Source organism: Protomyctophum parallelum, assembly GCF_964188405.1.
Source record: "Protomyctophum parallelum genome assembly, chromosome: 11".
In the NCBI taxonomy this organism is placed as follows: domain Eukaryota; kingdom Metazoa; phylum Chordata; class Actinopteri; order Myctophiformes; family Myctophidae; genus Protomyctophum; species Protomyctophum parallelum.
Window position 1 is genome coordinate 13,159,924 of NC_139707.1, and position 22,499 is coordinate 13,182,422.

At 45.0% G+C, this 22,499-nt stretch overlaps 1 protein-coding gene across 1 annotated transcript in view; it reads left to right on the top strand.

The window, feature by feature from the left end:
* The window catches only part of LOC310866893 (PMS1 protein homolog 1-like), a gene marked incomplete at its 5' end in the record, with an annotated part of 24,504 nt that extends 2,313 nt beyond the window's left edge, over positions 1 to 22,191 (top strand). The window contains 12 exons of the mRNA XM_083776690.1: positions 1 to 81; positions 3,954 to 4,076; positions 5,598 to 5,759; positions 6,442 to 6,894; positions 7,939 to 8,224; positions 9,196 to 9,442; positions 17,056 to 17,114; positions 17,488 to 17,602; positions 18,151 to 18,495; positions 19,142 to 19,275; positions 21,087 to 21,244; positions 21,862 to 22,191. The exon at positions 1 to 81 is cut by the window's left edge and continues 36 nt beyond it. Coding sequence (XP_083632816.1) covers positions 1 to 81; positions 3,954 to 4,076; positions 5,598 to 5,759; positions 6,442 to 6,894; positions 7,939 to 8,224; positions 9,196 to 9,442; positions 17,056 to 17,114; positions 17,488 to 17,602; positions 18,151 to 18,495; positions 19,142 to 19,275; positions 21,087 to 21,244; positions 21,862 to 22,074 — 2,376 coding nt within the window. The 3' untranslated portion in view covers positions 22,075 to 22,191. The remainder of the gene's footprint in view (positions 82 to 3,953; positions 4,077 to 5,597; positions 5,760 to 6,441; positions 6,895 to 7,938; positions 8,225 to 9,195; positions 9,443 to 17,055; positions 17,115 to 17,487; positions 17,603 to 18,150; positions 18,496 to 19,141; positions 19,276 to 21,086; positions 21,245 to 21,861) is intronic.
* Positions 22,192 to 22,499: the final 308 nt, after the last annotated feature.

Consider the following 22,499-nt stretch of genomic DNA (forward strand, 5'->3'; position numbering starts at 1 on the left):
AGAAGTGCCCTCCTGGTCACGCTGGGTTCCAGCGCCGTGGCCAACCTCGTGCCCTGTCACCACCAGCAACTACACCCACAGGTACGTAACACCATCAGGAACTACACCCACAGGTATGTAACACCATCAGGAACTACACCCACAGGTATGTAACACCATCAGGAACTACACCCACAGGTACGTAACACCATCAGGAACTACACCCACAGGTACGTAACACCTTCAGGAACTACACCCACCACAGGTACGTAACACCTTCAAGAACTACACCCACCACAGGTACGTAACACCTTCAAGAACTACACCCACCACAGGTACGTAACACCATCAGGAACTACACCCACCACAGGTACGTAACACCATCAGGAACTACACCCACAGGTAGGTAACACCATCAGGAACTACACCCACAGGTAGGTAACACCATCAGGAACTACACCCACAGGTAGGTAACACCATCAGGAACTACACCCACAGGTACGTAACACCATCAGGAACTACACCCACAGGTATGTAACACCATCAGGAACTACACCCACAGGTACGTAACACCATCAGGAACTACACCCACAGGTATGTAACACCATCAGGAACTACACCCACAGGTACGTAACACCATCAGGAACTACACCCACAGGTATGTAACACCATCAGGAACTACACCCACAGGTAGGTAACACCATCAGGAACTACACCCACAGGTAGGTAACACCATCAGGAACTACACCCACAGGTATGTAACACCATCAGGAACTACACCCACAGGTACGTAACACCATCAGGAACTACACCCACAGGTACGTAACACCATCAGGAACTACACCCACAGGTAGGTAACACCATCAGGAACTACACCCACAGGTAGGTAACACCATCAGGAACTACACCCACAGGTACGTAACACCATCAGGAACTACACCCACAGGTATGTAACACCATCAGGAACTACACCCACCACAGGTACGTAACACCATCAGGAACTACACCCACAGGTACGTAACACCAGTGTTGATTTTGTTGACTAACACGTCGACTACCGAAGAATGTGACACTCGGTTTCTTTCTTTTTTTCTTTTGTTGCAACAAGACAACGCACATCCATCCCGTGGCCTATAGGGCATACAGTACATGGGCAACTGGTGGCCCGGGGGCCACATGCACCAGCCCTCACCTTTTTTATTTTGAAGTTTCATCTTGAAACGCTGGCTCTGAAGTTTCTGAACGAATCGGAGCGTTGCATCCCTCCAGGCCAGGGGTGGGCAACTGGCGGCCCGGGGGCCACACGCGGCCCCCACCTTCACTTAGTGTGGCCCTCCATGTTAATATCAGAATACTGATGTAGTATTGATTTCAGCTGTTTACAATTCCAAACCCGCTTTAATTACTTCATGACTAGTACTTAATGACTAGTATTAAAATGTTATTGTCTTTTTGTGTCCAATGTAGTTATGTTTAATAACAGTTCATAAAGTTAACTATAATTATAACTAAATGCATTTTAAATTCAATAAAAAACTAGGTTACTTTTCAGGTTTCCAATTCAAATATAGCCCTCTGGAGTGAGTGTGGAAATATATTGGCCCTCGCCATCGTCAAAGTTGCCCACCCCTGCTCCAGGCTATGGGGTCTGAAAGTCTGTGACTTTCTGCACGTGCATTTCGTTTGTAAACAAACTGGCAGGGAGACATGTGGAAAATCCAGTGGATTATTTCTAACCTATACACAACATACAGTATATCCATATTTTAGCGTGATGATTAAGTTTAAAACAAGTAATACACTGTCTGGATGTCATCTTGAATTTGATTAAAACTGATTAGTTCTTTAATCAAAACCAGCTGTGGAGGAGGTCAAATGAAGCATGGGAATCAAACTGGTGAGCTTCATTACTTGCGATGTTATCAGTCAGGTGCTACGATGCGTATGTCCGGGGCCAGCATATGTTATGACGTCATATGCTGGTTCGAAGCTAATAATTGACTTTTGATTTAAAAACACACATAAATGAGAATTTGACCATGTTTTGGCATCCATTGTTAGGTATGCCCATATGATGACCACGGATATGGTCTAAACGTGTGAATTAATATCAGAATTTGGGTACATTATTGATTACTTAATTTAATTACTTCAGTCTATTCGTAGCTTAAAGACTATTAACATTTCATTGTCTTTTCTTATTTCCAATGTTTGTAGGTTAAGATAAACATTGGTTAAGATAGGTTAAGATATGGTTATGGTTAAGTATAACTAAATGCATTTGAAATTGAATAAAAATGTTACTTTTCAGGATTCCAATAAAAAAAATATTGCAATTTAAATAATAGCAAAAATAGCCGATCTACAAGCTCAAAACGTGTCCCACTGCGATGCATTTTGAGCTTGCAGATCGGCTATTCTTTTGCTAAAATAGAAGTAGGGCATTAGAAGAAAAACTAAAGTTAAAATACGGAGATAAGTGGTTTTGGACCCTCTGGAGTTAGTGTGTAAATATAGTGGCCCTCTCTCCACCATTAAAGTGGCCCACCCCTGCCCTGTAGGGGGCCAAAGGTGCCCTCTGTGTGCCGTGTGCCTCTCGTAAAAGTGACCCTAATGAGCTTTAAATGCACATGTTGCTCCCGAACCTCAAAACGGCAACGCTTCTATTAACTTCATTGGCTTGATTGCGTCTCGCTGTTAATAACGAGGTCTGCGAGGGGGGGGGGGGGGGGGGTCTCTTTAACTATGAGTCTGAAGAATCATAGTTTTCCATAATTTCAGACTATAGCCGTCCGTCGTTCGTCTGCTGTTTTTTTGTTCTTATTTTTTAACAAGTAGTTGACATCATAACAGTTTAACGGTTTAATTTTCTGTTGAGTCATCTTACTTACTGGCCTGGGAGTCAACTCTCTCTCTCTCTCTCTCTCTCTCTCTCTCTCTCCCCGTCATCTTGTTACTGGCCTGGGAGTCAACTCTCTCTCTCTCTCTCTCTCTCTCTCTCTCTCTCTCTCTCCCCGTCATCTTGTTACTGGCCCGGTAGTCAACTCTCTCCCCCTCTCTCTCTCTTTCTCTCTCTCCCCGAGCCCTTTGCTTCTCGAGCCCCAAGGCAAGTCATGTCGAGACGAGGCAAATGTAATGACAGCGGTGGCTTTTTGCCCCATCGTGCTGCGTACGTGCGGGGCAGCGGGAGTCCTCCTCGTGTGCTAAATGTCACCGTGTGGAAATCAGCGTGCCTTCTCAAAAGGTCCATAAAGATTACACACTTTATTGCTCCGTGGTGCGCACGAGAAGCCAAGTGTGTGTTTCAGTGACCTCACAGACATGAACTCAGGACATAAAGCTAGACCGCTAATGGTCCCATTGGGGGGGGGGGGGTTCAGCTTCAACCAGATGATGGCATGGCTGCTCAGATGGTCATGGTTTTTTTCCTGAAGGGCCGAGACTATGTTTTGTAAGCCTGTCATCTTTGTATGAGAAATAAAATTAAATGTAAAAGTGCACTTCTATTGTCTGTCACAGCACATGTGGCTACCGGGGGAAGGGGGGGGGGACTTTTTTCCAGTGACCCACATGTGCGTTCCTCGGCCACGTGCACACGCAGACAGCATTAACGCAGAATGCGTTAATGCTACGTTTAATTGAAGAATTTCTTCACCTCAATTACTTCCAAAAAACCTGAACTTTGTACATTCATTGGATCTTCTGTAGTCTGGAGTTTTCTCTAGGGTTTGGAAGTCTTTCTTGAGCTGCAATGAAAACAGGCAAAACAGTGAAAACAGTGACATCTGCTGGCAAATCCCATTGACATATATGGGATTTTCACAAACCGCAGGAAACTCAGAGCACCTGTTTGAGCCAGAAAACCCCACACCACAGAAAATCTACTGAATGTTAAAAGTTGTTAACTTTTAAGTTAACAACTAGTTAACTAAAAACTATTTTATGTATATATTTATTATTTTCCTTCCTTCTAGATTTCTTTGGAGGGGTTTTTCCCCAAGCCCGGGGCAGACTACATCTCTAGCAGCTCCACCAGCCCCGACAGAACCTTCCTGTTCATCAACGCCAGACCGGTGCACAACAAAGATATCATGAAGGTACTGGTACATAGATCATCCACTCAAAGATATCATGAAGGTACAGAGATCATCCCCTCAAAGATATCATGAGAGTACAGAGATCATCCACTCAAAGATATCATGAAGGTACAGAGATCATCCACTCAAAGATATCACGAGGGTACAGAGATCATCCACTCAAAGAGATCATGAAGGTACAGATATCATCCACTCAAAGATATCATGAAGGTACAGAGATCATCCCCTCAAAGATATCATGAAAGTACAGAGATCATCCACTCAAAGATATCATGAAGGTACAGAGATCAGTCCACAGCAAATATATCATGAAGGTACAGAGATCATCCACAGCAAAGATATCATGTAGGTACAAAGATCAGTCGGGCGAGCCCAAACCCAATCTGCCTGGGTGACGGCAGATTGCTGGGCGAGCGCTGGAACTTTGGCATGGGGGGGGGGGTCACATCAACATAATATGGAATGGATTATATACTGGCCATATATGGAGCGTGTACATGGTGAGTGTACAGGGTTTGATGAGGTCAGATCAACAATTGAGGTGCTGGCCAACTCCATATTTGCAGATCTGGGTGATTATCCAGTCTTCTCTATGTATGGTCCTCCAGGGTTAGATGAGGTCAGTGTCGTGATCTTCATAAATGGAGATGCCCATATGTGGAGGTGTTAAGGGTCTCCATGATGTCACGTGATGTCACAAGGTCAGATCCATATATGGAGATCTAAGGGTCTCCATGATTGCAAGAGATGTCATGATGGGCATGATGGATTGGCAACCATATATGTGACCAGATTTGACTGAGAGCCTGCCATCGTGCAAACTCCAGCTTTTCACCAAACTTATAGTTTTTTCCCAAAATGAGTTAATAGCACAGGCAGACTCTTCACATACTAGAGCATGTCTAAACTAAGTGTCAGAGCTAAAATCGACATATAAATATGAAATACATGCTTAAACATGTAGCTAGGTGTAATGTTACTCTATAATCTCCAAAACTGGTGGGTCAAACTGAACAACCAATTTGAAGCTATGATTCCCTGCTTTCATGTGAAATGAAAAAATCCAATGGCAGTCCCTCAGTCAAATTTAGTCGCATATGGAGATGTGACGGACATACGTGATTTGCAGGATGTCATAGTCCTTTGGTCGCAATCAGAACATTAAATACAACATACTTTTACATTAAAAGATCGTGAAAATGTGGTGCAAATATATATTATTTCACAGCAAACGTCTTTAACTCATATCTTTGCTTCTGGGGGGGGGGGGTGGGGGGGAGGGTCCCTGGAGCAACATATTTTCAGATGGGGGTCGGCGGCCAAATACATATAATGTTTGCGGTCCTTCACATGAAATAGTTTGAGAACCACTGACCCAGAAACATCATTTTTCAAAAGAAAAAAAATGTGATTTGGGGAAGACATTTTGTAGAGTCTGTTCTCTGGTCTAAATGTTGTTCTGTTTCCTCCTCATGTGGTGAACGCACCGCGCTGCCACCTGGTGGACACTGCGTCCATCAGCTGGTGCGCCAGCTCTACCTGGCCCAGTACGCCCAGCAGGGGGCGACGTCGTCGTCGTCCGGCCGTTACCCCGCCCCCCTGGTGCTGATGGTGACCGTCCCGCCCTGCTCCCTGGACGTCAATCTGACCCCCGACAAGACCCAGGTCCTTCTACATGACAAGGTACTGACCTTTGACCCTGGAGGTCAATCTGACCCCCGACAAGACCCAGGTCCTTCTACACAACAAGGTACTGACCTTTGACCCTGGAGGTCAACCTGACCCCCGACAAGACCCAGGTGCTTCTACAGAACAAGGTACTGACCTTTGACCCTGGAGGTCAACCTGACCCCCGACAAGACCCAGGTGCTTCTACACAACAAGGTACTGGCCTTTTGACCCTGGAGGTCAACCTGACCCCCGGCAAGTCCTGGGTCCTTCTAGGGCAGGGTTCCCCAATAGGCGGCCCGCGGGCCATTTGCGGCCCCTGGAAGATTTTTTTTTGTTTGCATGTCAAACTGGGCATCCTTTTCAAATGGGTCTTGCCCTGAAAATGAATTTTCAGGCAAATTGACCAATGACAAAGCTTCTGGGAAAATCTTTGAATGCAGATTGTGGCCCCTAGATGTGCCACAGAGACTAAATGTTTTTGTGGAGTGTTTTACCCATTGCTGGCTGTCTGAATACCAACGAATATATAAATAAAAAGGTCATTAAAAATTGTATATATTATTGCGTATAGCAGCTTTAAGTTGTGTAGCACTGGTCTACAGCAATGAGCGGAACACAGATCTGTCCTCTTATCTCTTAGTTGCACCGTTTTAGCGGAGCTTCACTTCAACAACTGTGCGTGTGTGTCCTTCAGGAAGCCGTGCTGACAGCAGTGGAGGCCATGCTGGTTTCTCTGTACGGCTACCGATCTGCCGAAGCCGAACCCCCCGACGCCTCGTCCTCCGCAGAACACAACAGATCTCCCGAAACCGAAGCCGCCGACGCCTCCTCCGCAGACCACAACAGGAGGAGCTCGGAGGACGGAGAGCCTTTCAGCCACGACGCCCCCCACCACCTGCCCCTGTCCACAGACAACAGCGTCCCGCGCGGGGGGGCACGGAGTGGACAGAGGGACGGCGTCCCGTGCGGGGAGGACAGTGTCCCGTCCCCTCGCTCGGACAGCGTCCGGGGGGAATTTGGGGGGCCACTGAGTGGACAGAGGGACAGCATCCCGTCTGCGGCAACACATACCTCTGCTAATAGCAGCTCCTCCTCGTCCGTATCGGAGGACTGGGTCGTCAACTCGTTCGATGCTTCTCTCCTGAACGTAAGTATAAGGCCGTCATCGCGTCACACTTACTTTCAAGTGTAGCGATATTGAATGGAAAAGTATCGTATTGATACAATCGTTTTTTTGCATTGCAAAACCATACGACACACACAGTCAGTGTTGCCGTTTACATTTCGATATACTTTGATTCTTGAAATTAAAATCGATTACACCCCTATGTTGGATGTATTACCGTGTGTTGTTGTTGCTTACTATGTGGCTCTGGGTTGAGACGCAAGGGGCTCTAATTTCGTCCATGCTAAACGCCTTATCCCTAAACTTCTTTGCCTCTTTTTCTTTCTCGTGTCAATGTTAGGGCATTCACTTCTAGTAATTTTTACTTTAACTACCTAAAAAATAAGTAGGGTAGGTACCCTCACAAAAACATGCAGTAATCCTGGTCTCTAAACTGCCTCCCCCTGGCCAGCCGGGGCGCCTGATGGAGGGGAAAGGAACTGGTTGGAATAACGTGTTCCTTCCATGCGCTACATCCAACCAGGGAAACTCCCCCCTGTCAGGTGTAAAGGAGCAACTTGGACACTCAAGCATGAAGGAAGCATGAGTTCAAGTCCGTTGCTCTCCCCAGGTTGGCGGAGGGTGTGTAGAGCCCAGGATCACATTAGATGATTGACACCGGGGTGAAAAATGGGTTACAAAATCGTGGGATAAAAAATATATTTAAAAAATAAAAAATAAATACAAAATAAATATTTGTACATTTAAAAACTGTGTACATTGGTGTAACTATAATCTACCTGATCTTAAGGCCTACAATTTTTGTCTCATCAACTAGTCAACTAGTACCAACAAGGTTGACTAGTGGATTTACTAGTCGACTAGTAATAGGCTATGGACCCCCATTTAATGACATTTCTATCTAGAACTCCCAATTTATATCGTAAAATCAATGTTAATTTAACTCTGAGTCTGAGAGTGCACAAATGGAACTTTGGGAACCACTCGTTTAGGGGTTTAGCATGGACTGGAAATAGAGCCCGTTATGCTAAACGCTTGCGCTGTAAATTGTAACCGTGACGACAGCCCTGCTCGAACGACGGTGCCGACACTGCGGCCACCGACCACCCAGAATGCAGTTGGGCGGCGAACAGACTGGCAGACGACTACCCCAACGAGTGGGTACAGAACCACCCGGGCCCAGAAGAAGTGCCCGGAGAGCGCCAGCCCTCTGCCGAGACGTGGAGTGCGGGCACTGCCTTGTCGGACCCTGCGTCTGGGAAGCCCCTCCAACCCGTCAGAGTCCACCGACCCGTCTCCGCGAGCCACTGCCACGACACGACTGTTACCACAACGGAGCTTGCAGCATCACGTAAGTCCTGTCGCAGTTATCACGCCATCGCCTGGTCGCGATTAGCTCTTCGCTAAGTCCCTCCCCAGCCCGTCCTTGTCCAATAGGCTCGTTAGCAACATTTTCTAAGTCCCTCCCTAACCCGTCCTTGTCCAATAGGCTTGTTAGCAACGTTTACTAAGTCCCTCCCCAACCCGTCCTTGTCCAATAGGCCCGTTAGCAACGTTTACTAAGTCCCTCCCCAACCCGTCCTTGTCCAATAGGCTCGTTAGCAACGGTTACTAAGTCCCTCCCCAACCCGTCCTTGTCCAATAGGCTCTTTAGCAACTGTTACTAAGAGAGTAGACATTGGCAAGCTTTTCCTTCTCTGTTGAGATGCGTGTTAACTCACTCCATGCCACATGACGCCTTATGATGCCTATCCCTTAAATGACAGGGATTCTCCATATAAATAATCGATCAATTCAGTAGCAAAAGCTTCAAAATGTCTAGTCAATGTCTAGATCTAGTCAACCAAGCCTACAGTAGACTATGCACTGGACAAATGTGCATGACATTTTTTTTAAAAACTAGAAATACGAGGCAATGTTAGAGAAACAGTATCCAACTCAATCAACTTCAACTACCGTCCAATCTGAGTTTTCATGTCATTTTCAACGGTTTAAACTATATTGAAACTGTTCCGATTGGCCCGCTGTCGCATTCATTCAATCATCATGTTCTTAATCATCCTACAGATTTTGTCCGAACATCACGCAAAGCGGTTTGGTACACAATATCTGTGTCTTGAAGACGGATCTGTTAAATTTTTGAGGGAGCCCTAGTCCCTCCTATATTCAGCTATTCACCCCTCACTTCACACGGGTGTAAAAAGGCTAAACTAAAAAAAGGACATTTTCATTTTAGTTTCTATTGATTTGATTTGATTTGATTTGTTCTCTCTATCTCTCTCTCTCTCTCTCTCTCTCTCTCTCTCACTCTCTCTCTCTCAGCGGAGGTCGGAGGTCAGAGGCTGGAGGACAGAAAGACCCCCAACATGGTGACGGAGAAGCGGGGCTCCCTGACGGCGTACCACCTGATCAGCCAGCGCGCCACCAGGGCGGCGCTGTCCCCACAGGGGCTGTTCGACAGGGAGGCGCGGGCGAGCGTCCTCGCCGACGCGCCCGCCGCCAGCCCGCATGAGGTCGGCGCCGAGGTCAGCCGCCGGTGGGAGAGCCTCGGCGACGCCGAGCGCCACAAGTGAGTAATGCTGGTGGAAAGTAGCTAAGTAATTTTACATAAGTCCAATTTTGAGGTATTTGTACTCTTTACTTGAGCATTTCCAATACTTCACTATATCTCGTATCCGAATATTGTACTTTTACTCCACGTAACATACATTAACCACTTCACGGCCCTGAGTAGAGCCCTATATGCACCCATAGGGGCCTCAGAGGAGCCTGAGCACTAGGGGTAGACAATAAAATTGATTCTGCGATTAAATATTCACGATTATTAATCGATTCACGGATGTCAAAAATCGGTTATTTAATTGTTTTGTTTTTTTAATAACACTTGTGCTGCGAAGTGAGAGGTGCTCTTATCTTCATATTTGCATGCTCAATCATTTCCGTGGTGTGTGTGTGCACACACACATGCACACGCACAAAATAATTGAGAACCGATGGGCGTAAGTGTGTTTCCAGACCATCGACTCCCGAACATTAACCCATTTAGGACTGAGACCAGATTCCACAAAACGTCTTCTAAATCATGGCAGTTTTCTGAAAAAACCTGTTTCTATATCGGTGGTTCTCAAACATTTTCATGTCAAGGACCGCCAGAAATGATATGTAATGCCACTGACCCCCCCATCTGTTTGTTTCAGGGGACCACGACAAGAAGCAAAGATTTGAGTTAAAACGTTCACTATGAAGGAATATACATTCACAGATTTGCACACACATTATCAGGTTTTTTTTCTTCCAAATTTTTTCCTAGAAGCTTCTAGGAACATCTTTGAATGCGGATTGTGGCCCCTAGATGTGTCACAGAGACTACATTTTTTGGGGGGAGCGTTTTAATCATTGCTTATTATTATTATTATTATTATTATTGTTTATAGCAGCTTTAAAGCACCAAAATGGGTTCCCGTCCTGAACGTGTTAACCCATTCTGGGCGGGAACCCCCTTTTGGTGTTTTCAAGCATTATGTTATACTTCAGCTATTGAAAAATAGCAGATCTACAAGCTCATAAGAGCTTGTAGGTCTGCTATTTTTTTTAAATCGTGAAAAAAAAAAAAAAAATCAGAGCAAACGTTTTTAACTCAAATCTTTGCGTCTGGGAGGGTCCCCTGGAACAACACATTTTCAGATGGAGCTCCGTGGCCAAATTAAGATCATCCTGGGGGTCCTTGACATGAAAAAGGTTGAGAACCACTGACGTAGAAACATGAGATTCTTCAGGATTTAGAAGACATTTGTAGAATCGTCCTCAGGTCAAAATGGGTTAATGTTTCCACTTTGTGTTATTCACATGGTAGAGAGATTGAGAGGACGTGGGGACGAGGGGGGGGGGGGGGGGGGGCTGTCATTTGCATGTGTAAAACACAGCCTGGTAATGTAGTTGATGTGAGCTATTTTCCACAGACGACTGACTCCTAAATATGAGACGAAGGTAGTCAATAATTTTTCCACCATTAAACAAAAAAATAAAAAAATAAACATCAGCTCCTCATGAAGCTCAGTGAAATATCTCCCATGTTTCCAAAGTGTCAGTGGTGAAAAGTAACTAAGTATGTTTTACTTAAGTACTGCACTTTTAGGTACTTTTACTTAATTGAGTATTGTCCATCTAGAACAGAACAGGGCTGCATGGCCACATAATAATAATGAGAAGAAGAAGAAGAAGATCTAGAAAGGTCGCAATTTTGAAGTGTGGTTGCCGCAGTCGCGTACATAGGCCCCTCCCACTAATATTGTCAGCCAATTACAATATCACGTTTTGTTATGGACGCCATTAAAATTACATTTTGGTGTATTTAATACCTTTTCATAAGCCACTGAATGCATTGTATGGTGTAGTCCCACCTACAGTCACCAATAACATTGTATGGTGTAGTCCTACAGGAGTCACCAATAACATTGTATGGTGTAGTCCTACAGGAGTCACCAATAACATTGTATGGTGTAGTCCTACAGGAGTCACCAATAATATTGTATGGTGTAGTCCTACAGGAGTCACCAATAACATTGTATGGTGTAGTCCTACAGGAGTCACCAATAATATTGTATGGTGTAGTCCTACAGGAGTCACCAATAATATTGTATGGTGTAGTCCTACAGGAGTCACCAATAATATTGTATGGTGTAGTCCTACAGTCACCAATAACATTGTATGGTGTAGTCCTACAGGAGTCACCAATAATATTGTATGGTGTAGTCCTACAGGAGTCACCAATAATATTGTATGGTGTAGTCCTACAGTCACCAATAACATTGTATGGTGTAGCCCTACAGGAGTCACCAATAACATTGTATGGTGTAGTCCTACAGGAGTCACCAATAACATTGTATGGTGTAGTCCTACAGTCACCAATAACATTGTATGGTGTAGTCCTACAGTCACCAATAACATTGTATGGTGTAGTCCTACAGGAGTCACCAATAATATTGTATGGTGTAGTCCTACAGGAGTCACCAATAATATTGTATGGTGTAGTCCTACAGGAGTCACCAATAACATTGTATGGTGTAGTCCTACAGGAGTCACCAATAATATTGTATGGTGTAGTCCTACAGGAGTCACCAATAATATTGTATGGTGTAGTCCTACAGGAGTCACCAATAATATTGTATGGTGTAGTCCTACAGTCACCAATAACATTGTATGGTGTAGTCCTACAGTCACCAATAACATTGTATGGTGTAGTCCTACAGTCACCAATAACATTGTATGGTGTAGTCCTACAGGAGTCACCAATAACATTGTATGGTGTAGTCCTACAGTCACCAATAACATTGTATGGTGTAGTCCTACAGGAGTCACCAATAACATTGTATGGTGTAGTCCTACAGTCACCAATAACATTGTATGGTGTAGTCCTACAGGAGTCACCAATAACATTGTATGGTGTAGTCCTACAGTCACCAATAACATTGTATGGTGTAGTCCTACAGGAGTCACCAATAATATTGTATGGTGTAGTCCTACAGGAGTCACCAATAATATTGTATGGTGTAGTCCTACAGTCACCAATAACATTGTATGGTGTAGTCCTACAGGAGTCACCAATAATATTGTATGGTGTAGTCCTACAGGAGTCACCAATAACATTGTATGGTGTAGTCCTACAGTCACCAATAACATTGTATGGTGTAGTCCTACAGGAGTCACCAATAACATTGTATGGTGTAGTCCTACAGGAGTCACCAATAATATTGTATGGTGTAGTCCTACAGGAGTCACCAATAACATTGTATGGTGTAGTCCTACAGTCACCAATAACATTGTATGGTGTAGTCCTACAGTCACCAATAACATTGTATGGTGTAGTCCTACAGGAGTCACCAATAACATTGTATGGTGTAGTCCTACAGGAGTCACCAATAACATTGTATGGTGTAGTCCTACAGGAGTCACCAATAACATTGTATGGTGTAGTCCTACAGGAGTCACCAATAATATTGTATGGTGTAGTCCTACAGGAGTCACCAATAACATTGTATGGTGTAGTCCTACAGGAGTCACCAATAATATTGTATGGTGTAGTCCTACAGGAGTCACCAATAATATTGTATGGTGTAGTCCTACAGTCACCAATAATATTGTATGGTGTAGTCCTACAGGAGTCACCAATAATATTGTATGGTGTAGTCCTACAGGAGTCACCAATAATATTGTATGGTGTAGTCCTACAGTCACCAATAATATTGTATGGTGTAGTCCTACAGGAGTCACCAATAATATTGTATGGTGTAGTCCTACAGTCACCAATAATATTGTATGGTGTAGTCCTACAGGAGTCACCAATAATATTGTATGGTGTAGTCCTACAGTCACCAATAATATTGTATGGTGTAGTCCTACAGGAGTCACCAATAATATTGTATGGTGTAGTCCTACAGGAGTCACCAATAATATTGTATGGTGTAGTCCTACAGTCACCAATAATATTGTATGGTGTAGTCCTACAGGAGTCACCAATAACATTGTATGGTGTAGTCCTACAGGAGTCACCAATAACATTGTATGGTGTAGTCCTACAGGAGTCACCAATAACATTGTATGGTGTAGTCCTACAGGAGTCACCAATAACATTGTATGGTGTAGTCCTACAGGAGTCACCAATAACATTGTATGGTGTAGTCCTACAGGAGTCACCAATAACATTGTATGGTGTAGTCCTACAGGAGTCACCAATAATATTGTATGGTGTAGTCCTACAGTCACCAATAACATTGTATGGTGTAGTCCTACAGTCACCAATAACATTGTATGGTGTAGTCCTACAGTCACCAATAACATTGTATGGTGTAGTCCTACAGGAGTCACCAATAACATTGTATGGTGTAGTCCTACAGTCACCAATAACATTGTATGGTGTAGTCGTACAGGAGTCACCAATAACATTGTATGGTGTAGTCCTACAGTCACCAATAACATTGTATGGTGTAGTCCTACAGGGGTCACCAATAACATTGTATGGTGTAGTCCTACAGTCACCAATAACATTGTATGGTGTAGTCCTACAGGAGTCACCAATAATATTGTATGGTGTAGTCCTACAGGAGTCACCAATAATATTGTATGGTGTAGTCCTACAGTCACCAATAACATTGTATGGTGTAGTCCTACAGGAGTCACCAATAATATTGTATGGTGTAGTCCTACAGGAGTCACCAATAACATTGTATGGTGTAGTCCTACAGGAGTCACCAATAACATTGTATGGTGTAGTCCTACAGTCACCAATAACATTGTATGGTGTAGTCCTACAGGAGTCACCAATAACATTGTATGGTGTAGTCCTACAGGAGTCACCAATAATATTGTATGGTGTAGTCCTACAGTCACCAATAACATTGTATGGTGTAGTCCTACAGGAGTCACCAATAACATTGTATGGTGTAGTCCTACAGTCACCAATAACATTGTATGGTGTAGTCCTACAGGAGTCACCAATAACATTGTATGGTGTAGTCCTACAGGAGTCACCAATAATATTGTATGGTGTAGTCCTACAGGAGTCACCAATAACATTGTATGGTGTAGTCCTACAGTCACCAATAACATTGTATGGTGTAGTCCTACAGTCACCAATAACATTGTATGGTGTAGTCCTACAGGAGTCACCAATAACATTGTATGGTGTAGTCCTACAGGAGTCACCAATAACATTGTATGGTGTAGTCCTACAGGAGTCACCAATAACATTGTATGGTGTAGTCCTACAGGAGTCACCAATAATATTGTATGGTGTAGTCCTACAGGAGTCACCAATAACATTGTATGGTGTAGTCCTACAGGAGTCACCAATAATATTGTATGGTGTAGTCCTACAGGAGTCACCAATAATATTGTATGGTGTAGTCCTACAGTCACCAATAATATTGTATGGTGTAGTCCTACAGGAGTCACCAATAATATTGTATGGTGTAGTCCTACAGGAGTCACCAATAATATTGTATGGTGTAGTCCTACAGTCACCAATAATATTGTATGGTGTAGTCCTACAGGAGTCACCAATAATATTGTATGGTGTAGTCCTACAGTCACCAATAATATTGTATGGTGTAGTCCTACAGGAGTCACCAATAATATTGTATGGTGTAGTCCTACAGTCACCAATAATATTGTATGGTGTAGTCCTACAGGAGTCACCAATAATATTGTATGGTGTAGTCCTACAGGAGTCACCAATAATATTGTATGGTGTAGTCCTACAGTCACCAATAATATTGTATGGTGTAGTCCTACAGGAGTCACCAATAACATTGTATGGTGTAGTCCTACAGGAGTCACCAATAACATTGTATGGTGTAGTCCTACAGGAGTCACCAATAACATTGTATGGTGTAGTCCTACAGGAGTCACCAATAACATTGTATGGTGTAGTCCTACAGGAGTCACCAATAACATTGTATGGTGTAGTCCTACAGGAGTCACCAATAACATTGTATGGTGTAGTCCTACAGGAGTCACCAATAACATTGTATGGTGTAGTCCTACAGTCACCAATAATATTGTATGGTGTAGTCCTACAGTCACCAATAACATTGTATGGTGTAGTCCTACAGTCACCAATAACATTGTATGGTGTAGCCCTACAGGAGTCACCAATAATATTGTATGGTGTAGTCCTACAGTCACCAATAACATTGTATGGTGTAGTCCTACAGTCACCAATAACATTGTATGGTGTAGTCCTACAGTCACCAATAACATTGTATGGTGTAGTCCTACAGTCACCAATAACATTGTATGGTGTAGCCCTACAGTCACCAATAACATTGTATGGTGTAGTCCTAGCCATTGAGTTATAAGTATACTTCCGGCAGTCCTCCGGGTGCTTCAAAACGCCACTGAGCAACTTCCACTGAAACTTCTTCCACTTCTTCCACTTCTTCCACTGAAATGAAATGGCTCCGGTTCGGTCTCTATCCTTGTATTACTCTATGGCATACACTGCACGGGGCAACATTATTTTCGTAGATCAAATAGATCAAAAGTGACCGAATGAGCGCGAGTGGCCGAGATTTGGAGTATCGGGCTTTGGTCAGAGAATCGTATCTTTAAAATACGGTATGCGGTCGTTACACTAAAAAAAACACAAACCCAATTATCATAATTAGCTTCATCATGGAATAAGGTCATATACACTGAAACGCTTCAAGCCAATTATCTTAGATTGCTGCCGTACCAATTTAAAGTAATTTAGCCCGTTTAGACCTTTACGTCAAAATTAAAAAAAAAAATCTTCTTGACCGTTTTCAGAAATAATATGTTTCTATATCAGTGGTGCTCAATATTTCATGTCAAGGATCCCCAGAATTATCTGTAATTGTCAACCGACCCCCATCTGAAAATGTGTTGTTCCAGGGACGCCCCCCAGAAACAACGATTTGAGTAAAAAACGTTCGCTCTAAAATAATATAATATATATATTCAAAGATTTGCGCCGTACACATTTTCCTGATTAAAAAGAAATAGCAGATCACCGAGCACCGAGTGCTGCACTATGAGCTTGTAGATCTGCTGTTTTTCAATAGCTAAAGTAGAACAGAATGCTTTAAAACACCAAAAAGGGGGTTTTCCGCCCGAAATGGGTTAAGGGTGGAAAATGCTGTATCAGCAGCAGCAGAACTCACTCATCAGGGGGCTTATATAAGGTATGGAGGGAGCGTATGGAAAGAACACATCTGTTGGGAATACACACACACACACACACGTCCCTGCATGTGTCTTTAAAACGTGAAATAAGATGGGCCAAATATTTGGCTTCCTAGCTCTCAGTGCATGCTGTTAAGTGGCGTTGCACTCATGCACACACACGCACACACACACACGCACACACACACACACACACACACACCAGTTAACCCGACAGGTCAGTCGGAGGGCGGGGGGGAGGTCGGGGTGGGGGGGGGCAGGAGATCATTTTAAATGCTGGATATTCCAGTAATAGTGTGGAAAGAGAGCTGTAATTAATTATGTCATAATTTGGCATTTTCTCATAAACAATAAACATGTTTTATGCTTTCGACCTCTCCATCGTGTTGCTGTTGTCGTCGCAGTCGTTTATTCACTCTGTACATTCGGTGTGTGTGTGTGTGTGTGTGCGCGTACGTGCGTGCATGTGCGTGCGTGCAGGTATGAGGAGAAAGCCAAACAACAGCAGGAGCAGCAGCGCAACAAGATGCTCTCACCAGGTACAAATAATACCCTATATTTTTATACCCTACATTTCACAAGTTCAAACTGTGTACACAATATTTTGAAAATAGCCCATCTACAAGCTCACAATGCGTTGCAACGCGACAATTGTGAGCTGGTAGATCTGCTATTTTCAAAAGATTGTGTACACAGTTTGAACTTGTGAAATGGGACATTCTGCAATATGAATACTTTTACTTTTAGTACCTTAAGAACATTTTGATGCCGATACTTTTGTACTTTTACTCAAGTACATTTTCAATTCCGTACTTTTACTTGTAACGAAGTAGTTCTAAATTGCAGTATTGGTACTTTTACTTGAGTAAAACAATTGAGTACTTTTTCCACCACTGCCTATATCCCTGACAGGAGGCCTGGGTCAGGGTGACCCCCGGGGTCAGCGGAGGGGCGTGGCCTCTCAGGGAGCCAAGCGCAAAGCCCCGTCCAATCACCAGCAGCTACTGGACGAGCTCTTCAACCAGAGGTTGGTGTTCATTATAGATCGGTTTTACTGTTAGTTCTATTTTTTTATACTTTTTGTCAAGTGCACGATTTAAAAAAGGCCAATTTAAGTAGGCCTATTGTATAATAAAAATAAATAAATACATTAAAAAATAATTATATATATATATATATATATATATATATATATACTGTATATGCATGGCTTGGTTGAATGCTTGATTCTGATTGGTTCAATCGCTGAATTCAGCTGTGTGTTATTTCTGGATAATGACCACTCCGCTCTATAACAGACCGTTGGCTAATCAACACCAGCTTTGACCAATGCCTGCCTCAGAGCATTGGTCAAATCTTTGAATATATATTCTTTCAAGCCAGTTACTAAAAACTAAAACTATGGGCATTTTGTCTATGATTTCAGTTAGTTTTAGTTAGTTTTGTTAACACCCAATACAGTTTCAGTTAGTTATCGTTATATTATTATTATTATTATTCTTTTTAATATTTTTTTATTTTGTTCTGTTTTTTAGTTGTGGTTGTCATCTCATTAGTGTCCGTTCACCTCTTCAGCAGCGCACCGAAGAAGAGCAGGAAGCCTTCTGACGACGCCGCCGCCAAGCCCTGCCGGCCCCTCCCCTTCAACATGGCCGACCTCAGGCTGAGGCACGGCCGCCTCTGGTCGTCCCAGAGTGCTGGGGCCTTCCCCGCTAACCCCCCGCCTCGGGGCGGCGGCATCCGCCTGGTGGAGCGCCTCTGCGCCGTGTCTCAGAGCGCCTGGCTGCTGCTGCGTGGCGGCCGCAGCCTTGCGCTGGTGAACCCGTGCCGCGTGGAAGAGGCCCTGCTCTTCCGGAGGCTCCTGGAGGAGAACGTGCTCCCCGCCGTGAGCCTGCCCCACCCCGTCACCCTGACAGACAGGTGAGCCTGCCCCACCCCGTCACCCTGACAGACAGGTGAGCCTGCCCCACCCCGTCACCCTGACAGACAGGTGAGCCTGCCCCACCCCGTCACCCTGACAGACAGGTGAGCCTGCCCCACCCCGTCACCCTGACAGACAGGTGAGCCTGCCCCACCCCGTCACCCTGACAGACAGGTGAGCCTGCCCCACCCCGTCACCCTGACAGACAGGTGAGCCTGCCCCACCCCGTCACCCTGACAGACAGGTGAGGTACTGCAGTGTCCTCTGGGGGGTAGAGTTTACACATTGTGGGTGTGTTTCCTCCAGTGTCCTCTGGGGGGTAGAGTTTACACATTGTGGGTGTGTTTCCTCCAGTGTCTTCTTGGGGGGCAGAGTTTACACATTGTGGGTGTGTTTCCTCCAGTGTCCTCTGGGGGGTAGAGTTTACACATTGTGGGTGTGTTTCCTCCAGTGTCTTCTTGGGGGGCAGAGTTTACACATTGTGGGTGTGTTTCCTCCAGTGTCCTCTGGGAGGCAGAGTTTACACATTGTGAGTGTGTTTCCTCCAGTGTCCTCTTGGGGGGCAGAGTTCAGTCATTGTGGGTGTGTTTCCTCCAGTGTCCTCTGGGGCGTAGAGTTTACACATTGTGGGTGTGTTTCCTCCAGTGTCCTGGGGGGGGCAGAGTTGTGGCGGGCGCTGTGCACCATGCAGAAGTCGGATCGCTGCGACGCGGACGGACGACGTTCGTTCTGCGATCCCAGGCTGGTCGCCAACGGCTTCACCGTCATGGAATGTCCAGGTAGCTGCCTGCACTCACACGCACGCATGCACGCACACATACACTTGTTAACCCATTTTGACCTGGGAACGATTCTACAAATGTCTTCTAAATCGTGACAGTTTTCTGAAAAAGCTATGTTTCTATGTCAGTCGTTCTTTGATTTTTCAAAAATAGCAGACCTACAATAGGAGCTTTTAGATCTGCTATTTTTCAATAGCTAAAGTATAACATAATGCTAACACCAACAGGGGTTCCTGAACAAAATGGGTGTGTCCTTGATTGCCACCACTCTCCAACCAGGGGCCCGTTCCACAAAACTTGGATTAGAGATTAAGCCGGGATTTAACAGATATCCTGGCTTAATATATCCTGGATCAGCGATTAACCGGTTTCATGTAAACTGGTTAATCTTGCCAGATTAATTTAACCAGTTAACCTGGATATGTTGAGGCTTGATTCGGTTTCATGACAGTGATGCTACATTAGTTACCATGGAAACTAATGCTTTGGATTTAGCCTGCTCCGGACCAGGCTAACAGCCAGGTTTAACCTAATCATGATGTCTTTACTGTTCATTAAGCAGTCAAACTGATCACAAATCAATGATGTTTTCCACACTTATTTTTATCGGTCTGCATTACTAATGCAGACCTAATTTAAGCACTATATAATTTAAGCACTATATAAAATCAAAGAACCAAAATATATAGGCTGCACAACATCATGGCAGCTTGTGAGCTTGTAGATCAGCTGCTTTTGGTGAATGTTCCCCAGAATTGGTTTGCTGCCGTGCAAGTGCACGGTTAAGAAGAATTATTATATTATATTATATATATATTTATTTTTTTGTAAAAGTGAAAACCACTAAATATTACCATTACTCATTGTTTTACAACAAAAAAAGCCAACCTTGCGGTCCAGCTAGGAGGACCGCCTGGGCCCCGCCGTTCACCACCAGATGCGTGGATACATGCGATAGATGGATAGATGCGATACATCCTAACAATTTCACCAGAAGAACACAAAATATTATGCTGCGGAAACATCCCAACAATTTCAGTCAATCTCTGGACTCTGGACCCCATCCACGAACTCACTCAGCTCAGTTAGTTTTCCAGAGTCATTTGTCAGAGCTGTGAGTTGTGTGCTGTGCTGCGCTGCGTGCATGCGTGTGTGCGCTGCGTGTGCGTGCGTGTGTGTGTGTGCGTGTGCATCCATTCGTCACGGACAGACAGAGGAGTTCCTCCGCTGCGGAGCAGAGCCATCATTCTCCGTCTCCCTGCGTGACAGCTTCCTCCCCGTCGAGGCCCCGTCGAGGCCCTTGTAACAGCCATTTAACACTCCATTTGGAACGCCACAGTGTTTGACTTGGGTCGCCCCGTCCGTCCGTCCGTACGGGCGCGAGCCTCGATGTTTATTCATTATGAGTTCCTGGAGTTAGTGATGGCGTCTGGAGTGTATTAACCCATTTAGACCGCTAATTTAGACCCTGAGGAAGCATCCGTGTCGCCACTAATAGCTTTTAACCACTTTAATTAACCATTATTTTAAACTGTAGCTATTGGAAAAATACAATATTTAAAAAAATCATGACTCGTGCAAATCTTTGAATATATGGTATTTCACAGCGAACGTTTATATTATTATAATTATAATTATACAGATAATTCCGGGGCTCCTTGACACCAATATTAGTTTGAGAACTACTGATTTTAGGATTTTCAGAAAACTGCCAGGATACAGAAGAATTGTGTGTAGAACTCCAGGTCTAAATGTGTTAATCGTGGTGGCGTGTGATTTCTTTGGCACCGTTTCTTTGGCCCGTGCAGCCGACGGCCATCTGGAGGTGACGGCCATGGCCGACTGCGTGCCGTTCGTGGGCCTGGAAGACCTGAGGGAGATCGTGAGCGTCGTCCAGCGCTCGGGGAGCGCCGCGCGGGGAGCGCTGCGTGACTGCAGGCCGCTCAAAGTCACCAACTACCTGCAGGTGCTTTTCTTCTTCTGGTACCACGTAATACTGTATGTACAGCACCTCTAAAGGCTCCACGACAATGCTCCAGACATGCCAAATCAAACTGGGTTCAGGCTACTATACTTGGCCTAAACTCCCAGAACCCCAACCTTAAAAGGAGAATGCCATGCTAAGGCTTTCTTACCTTTATTTGTAGTAGTTACGTCCCGTTTTCTTGGGTGGTGAAAAGAGGACTATCTGCAAGTGTCCACCTGTAATGACATTCTAAATGCCACGTTGGAAGTGGGTTTTGGGCGGGAACCCCTTTTGGTGTTTTAAACATTATGTTATAATGTAGCTTTATAAGCTCGCGCTACGAGCTTGTAGGTCTGCTATTTTTGAAAAATGGTGAAAATCTGGCACAAATCTTTGAATATATATTCTTTCAGAGCGAACGTTTTTAACTCAAATCTTTGCTTCTGGGAGGGATCCCTGGAAGAACATATTTTCAGATGGGGGTCGGTACATATCATTTTTGGGGGTCCTTGACATGAAATATTGAGCACCACTGATAAAGAAAAAAATTGGTATTTCATAAAACTGTAAAAAATTGGTTAATAGATTAACGGTTGCCCCCTCCTCCTCCCCCGCAGAGCGAGGCCGTCCGATTGGCCCGTCAGCTGCCCGCCCGCCCCAGCCGGGACGACGTGAAGGCCATCGTGCTGCGCATGGAGCGCCAGCTGGGCGTCGATGACGCGACAACGTGCATCCACGGGAGGCCGCTGCTGCAGCCGCTCTGTGACGTCCCCGAGGACGAGAGCCAGGCCCTCGCCCTGCTGCGTCACCTCACACCTCTGTCTCTGTGACGTCCGTCCATCCCCACACCCTGCTGCGTCACCTCACACCTCTGTCTCTGTGACGTCCGTCCATCCCCACACCCTGCTGCGTCACCTCACACCTCTGTCTCTGTGACGTCCGTCCGTCCGTCCATCCCCACACCCTGCTGCGTCACCTCACACCTCTGTCTCTGTGACGTCCGTCCGTCCATCCCCACACCCTGCTGCGTCACCTCACACCTCTGTCTCTGTGACGTCCGTCCGTCCGTCCATCCCCACACCCTGCTGCGTCACCTCACACCTCTGTCTCTGTGACGTCCGTCCCCTCGCCCTCCTGCGTCGCCTCAAGGCCCCATTCATAGTCTGGATTTTCGGTGATGACGTGTGACCACCGCTTCACCCAAAAACTACAACATGACGTCACAGAGCCGCCGTGAAGAGCAAACCGCTGCTCT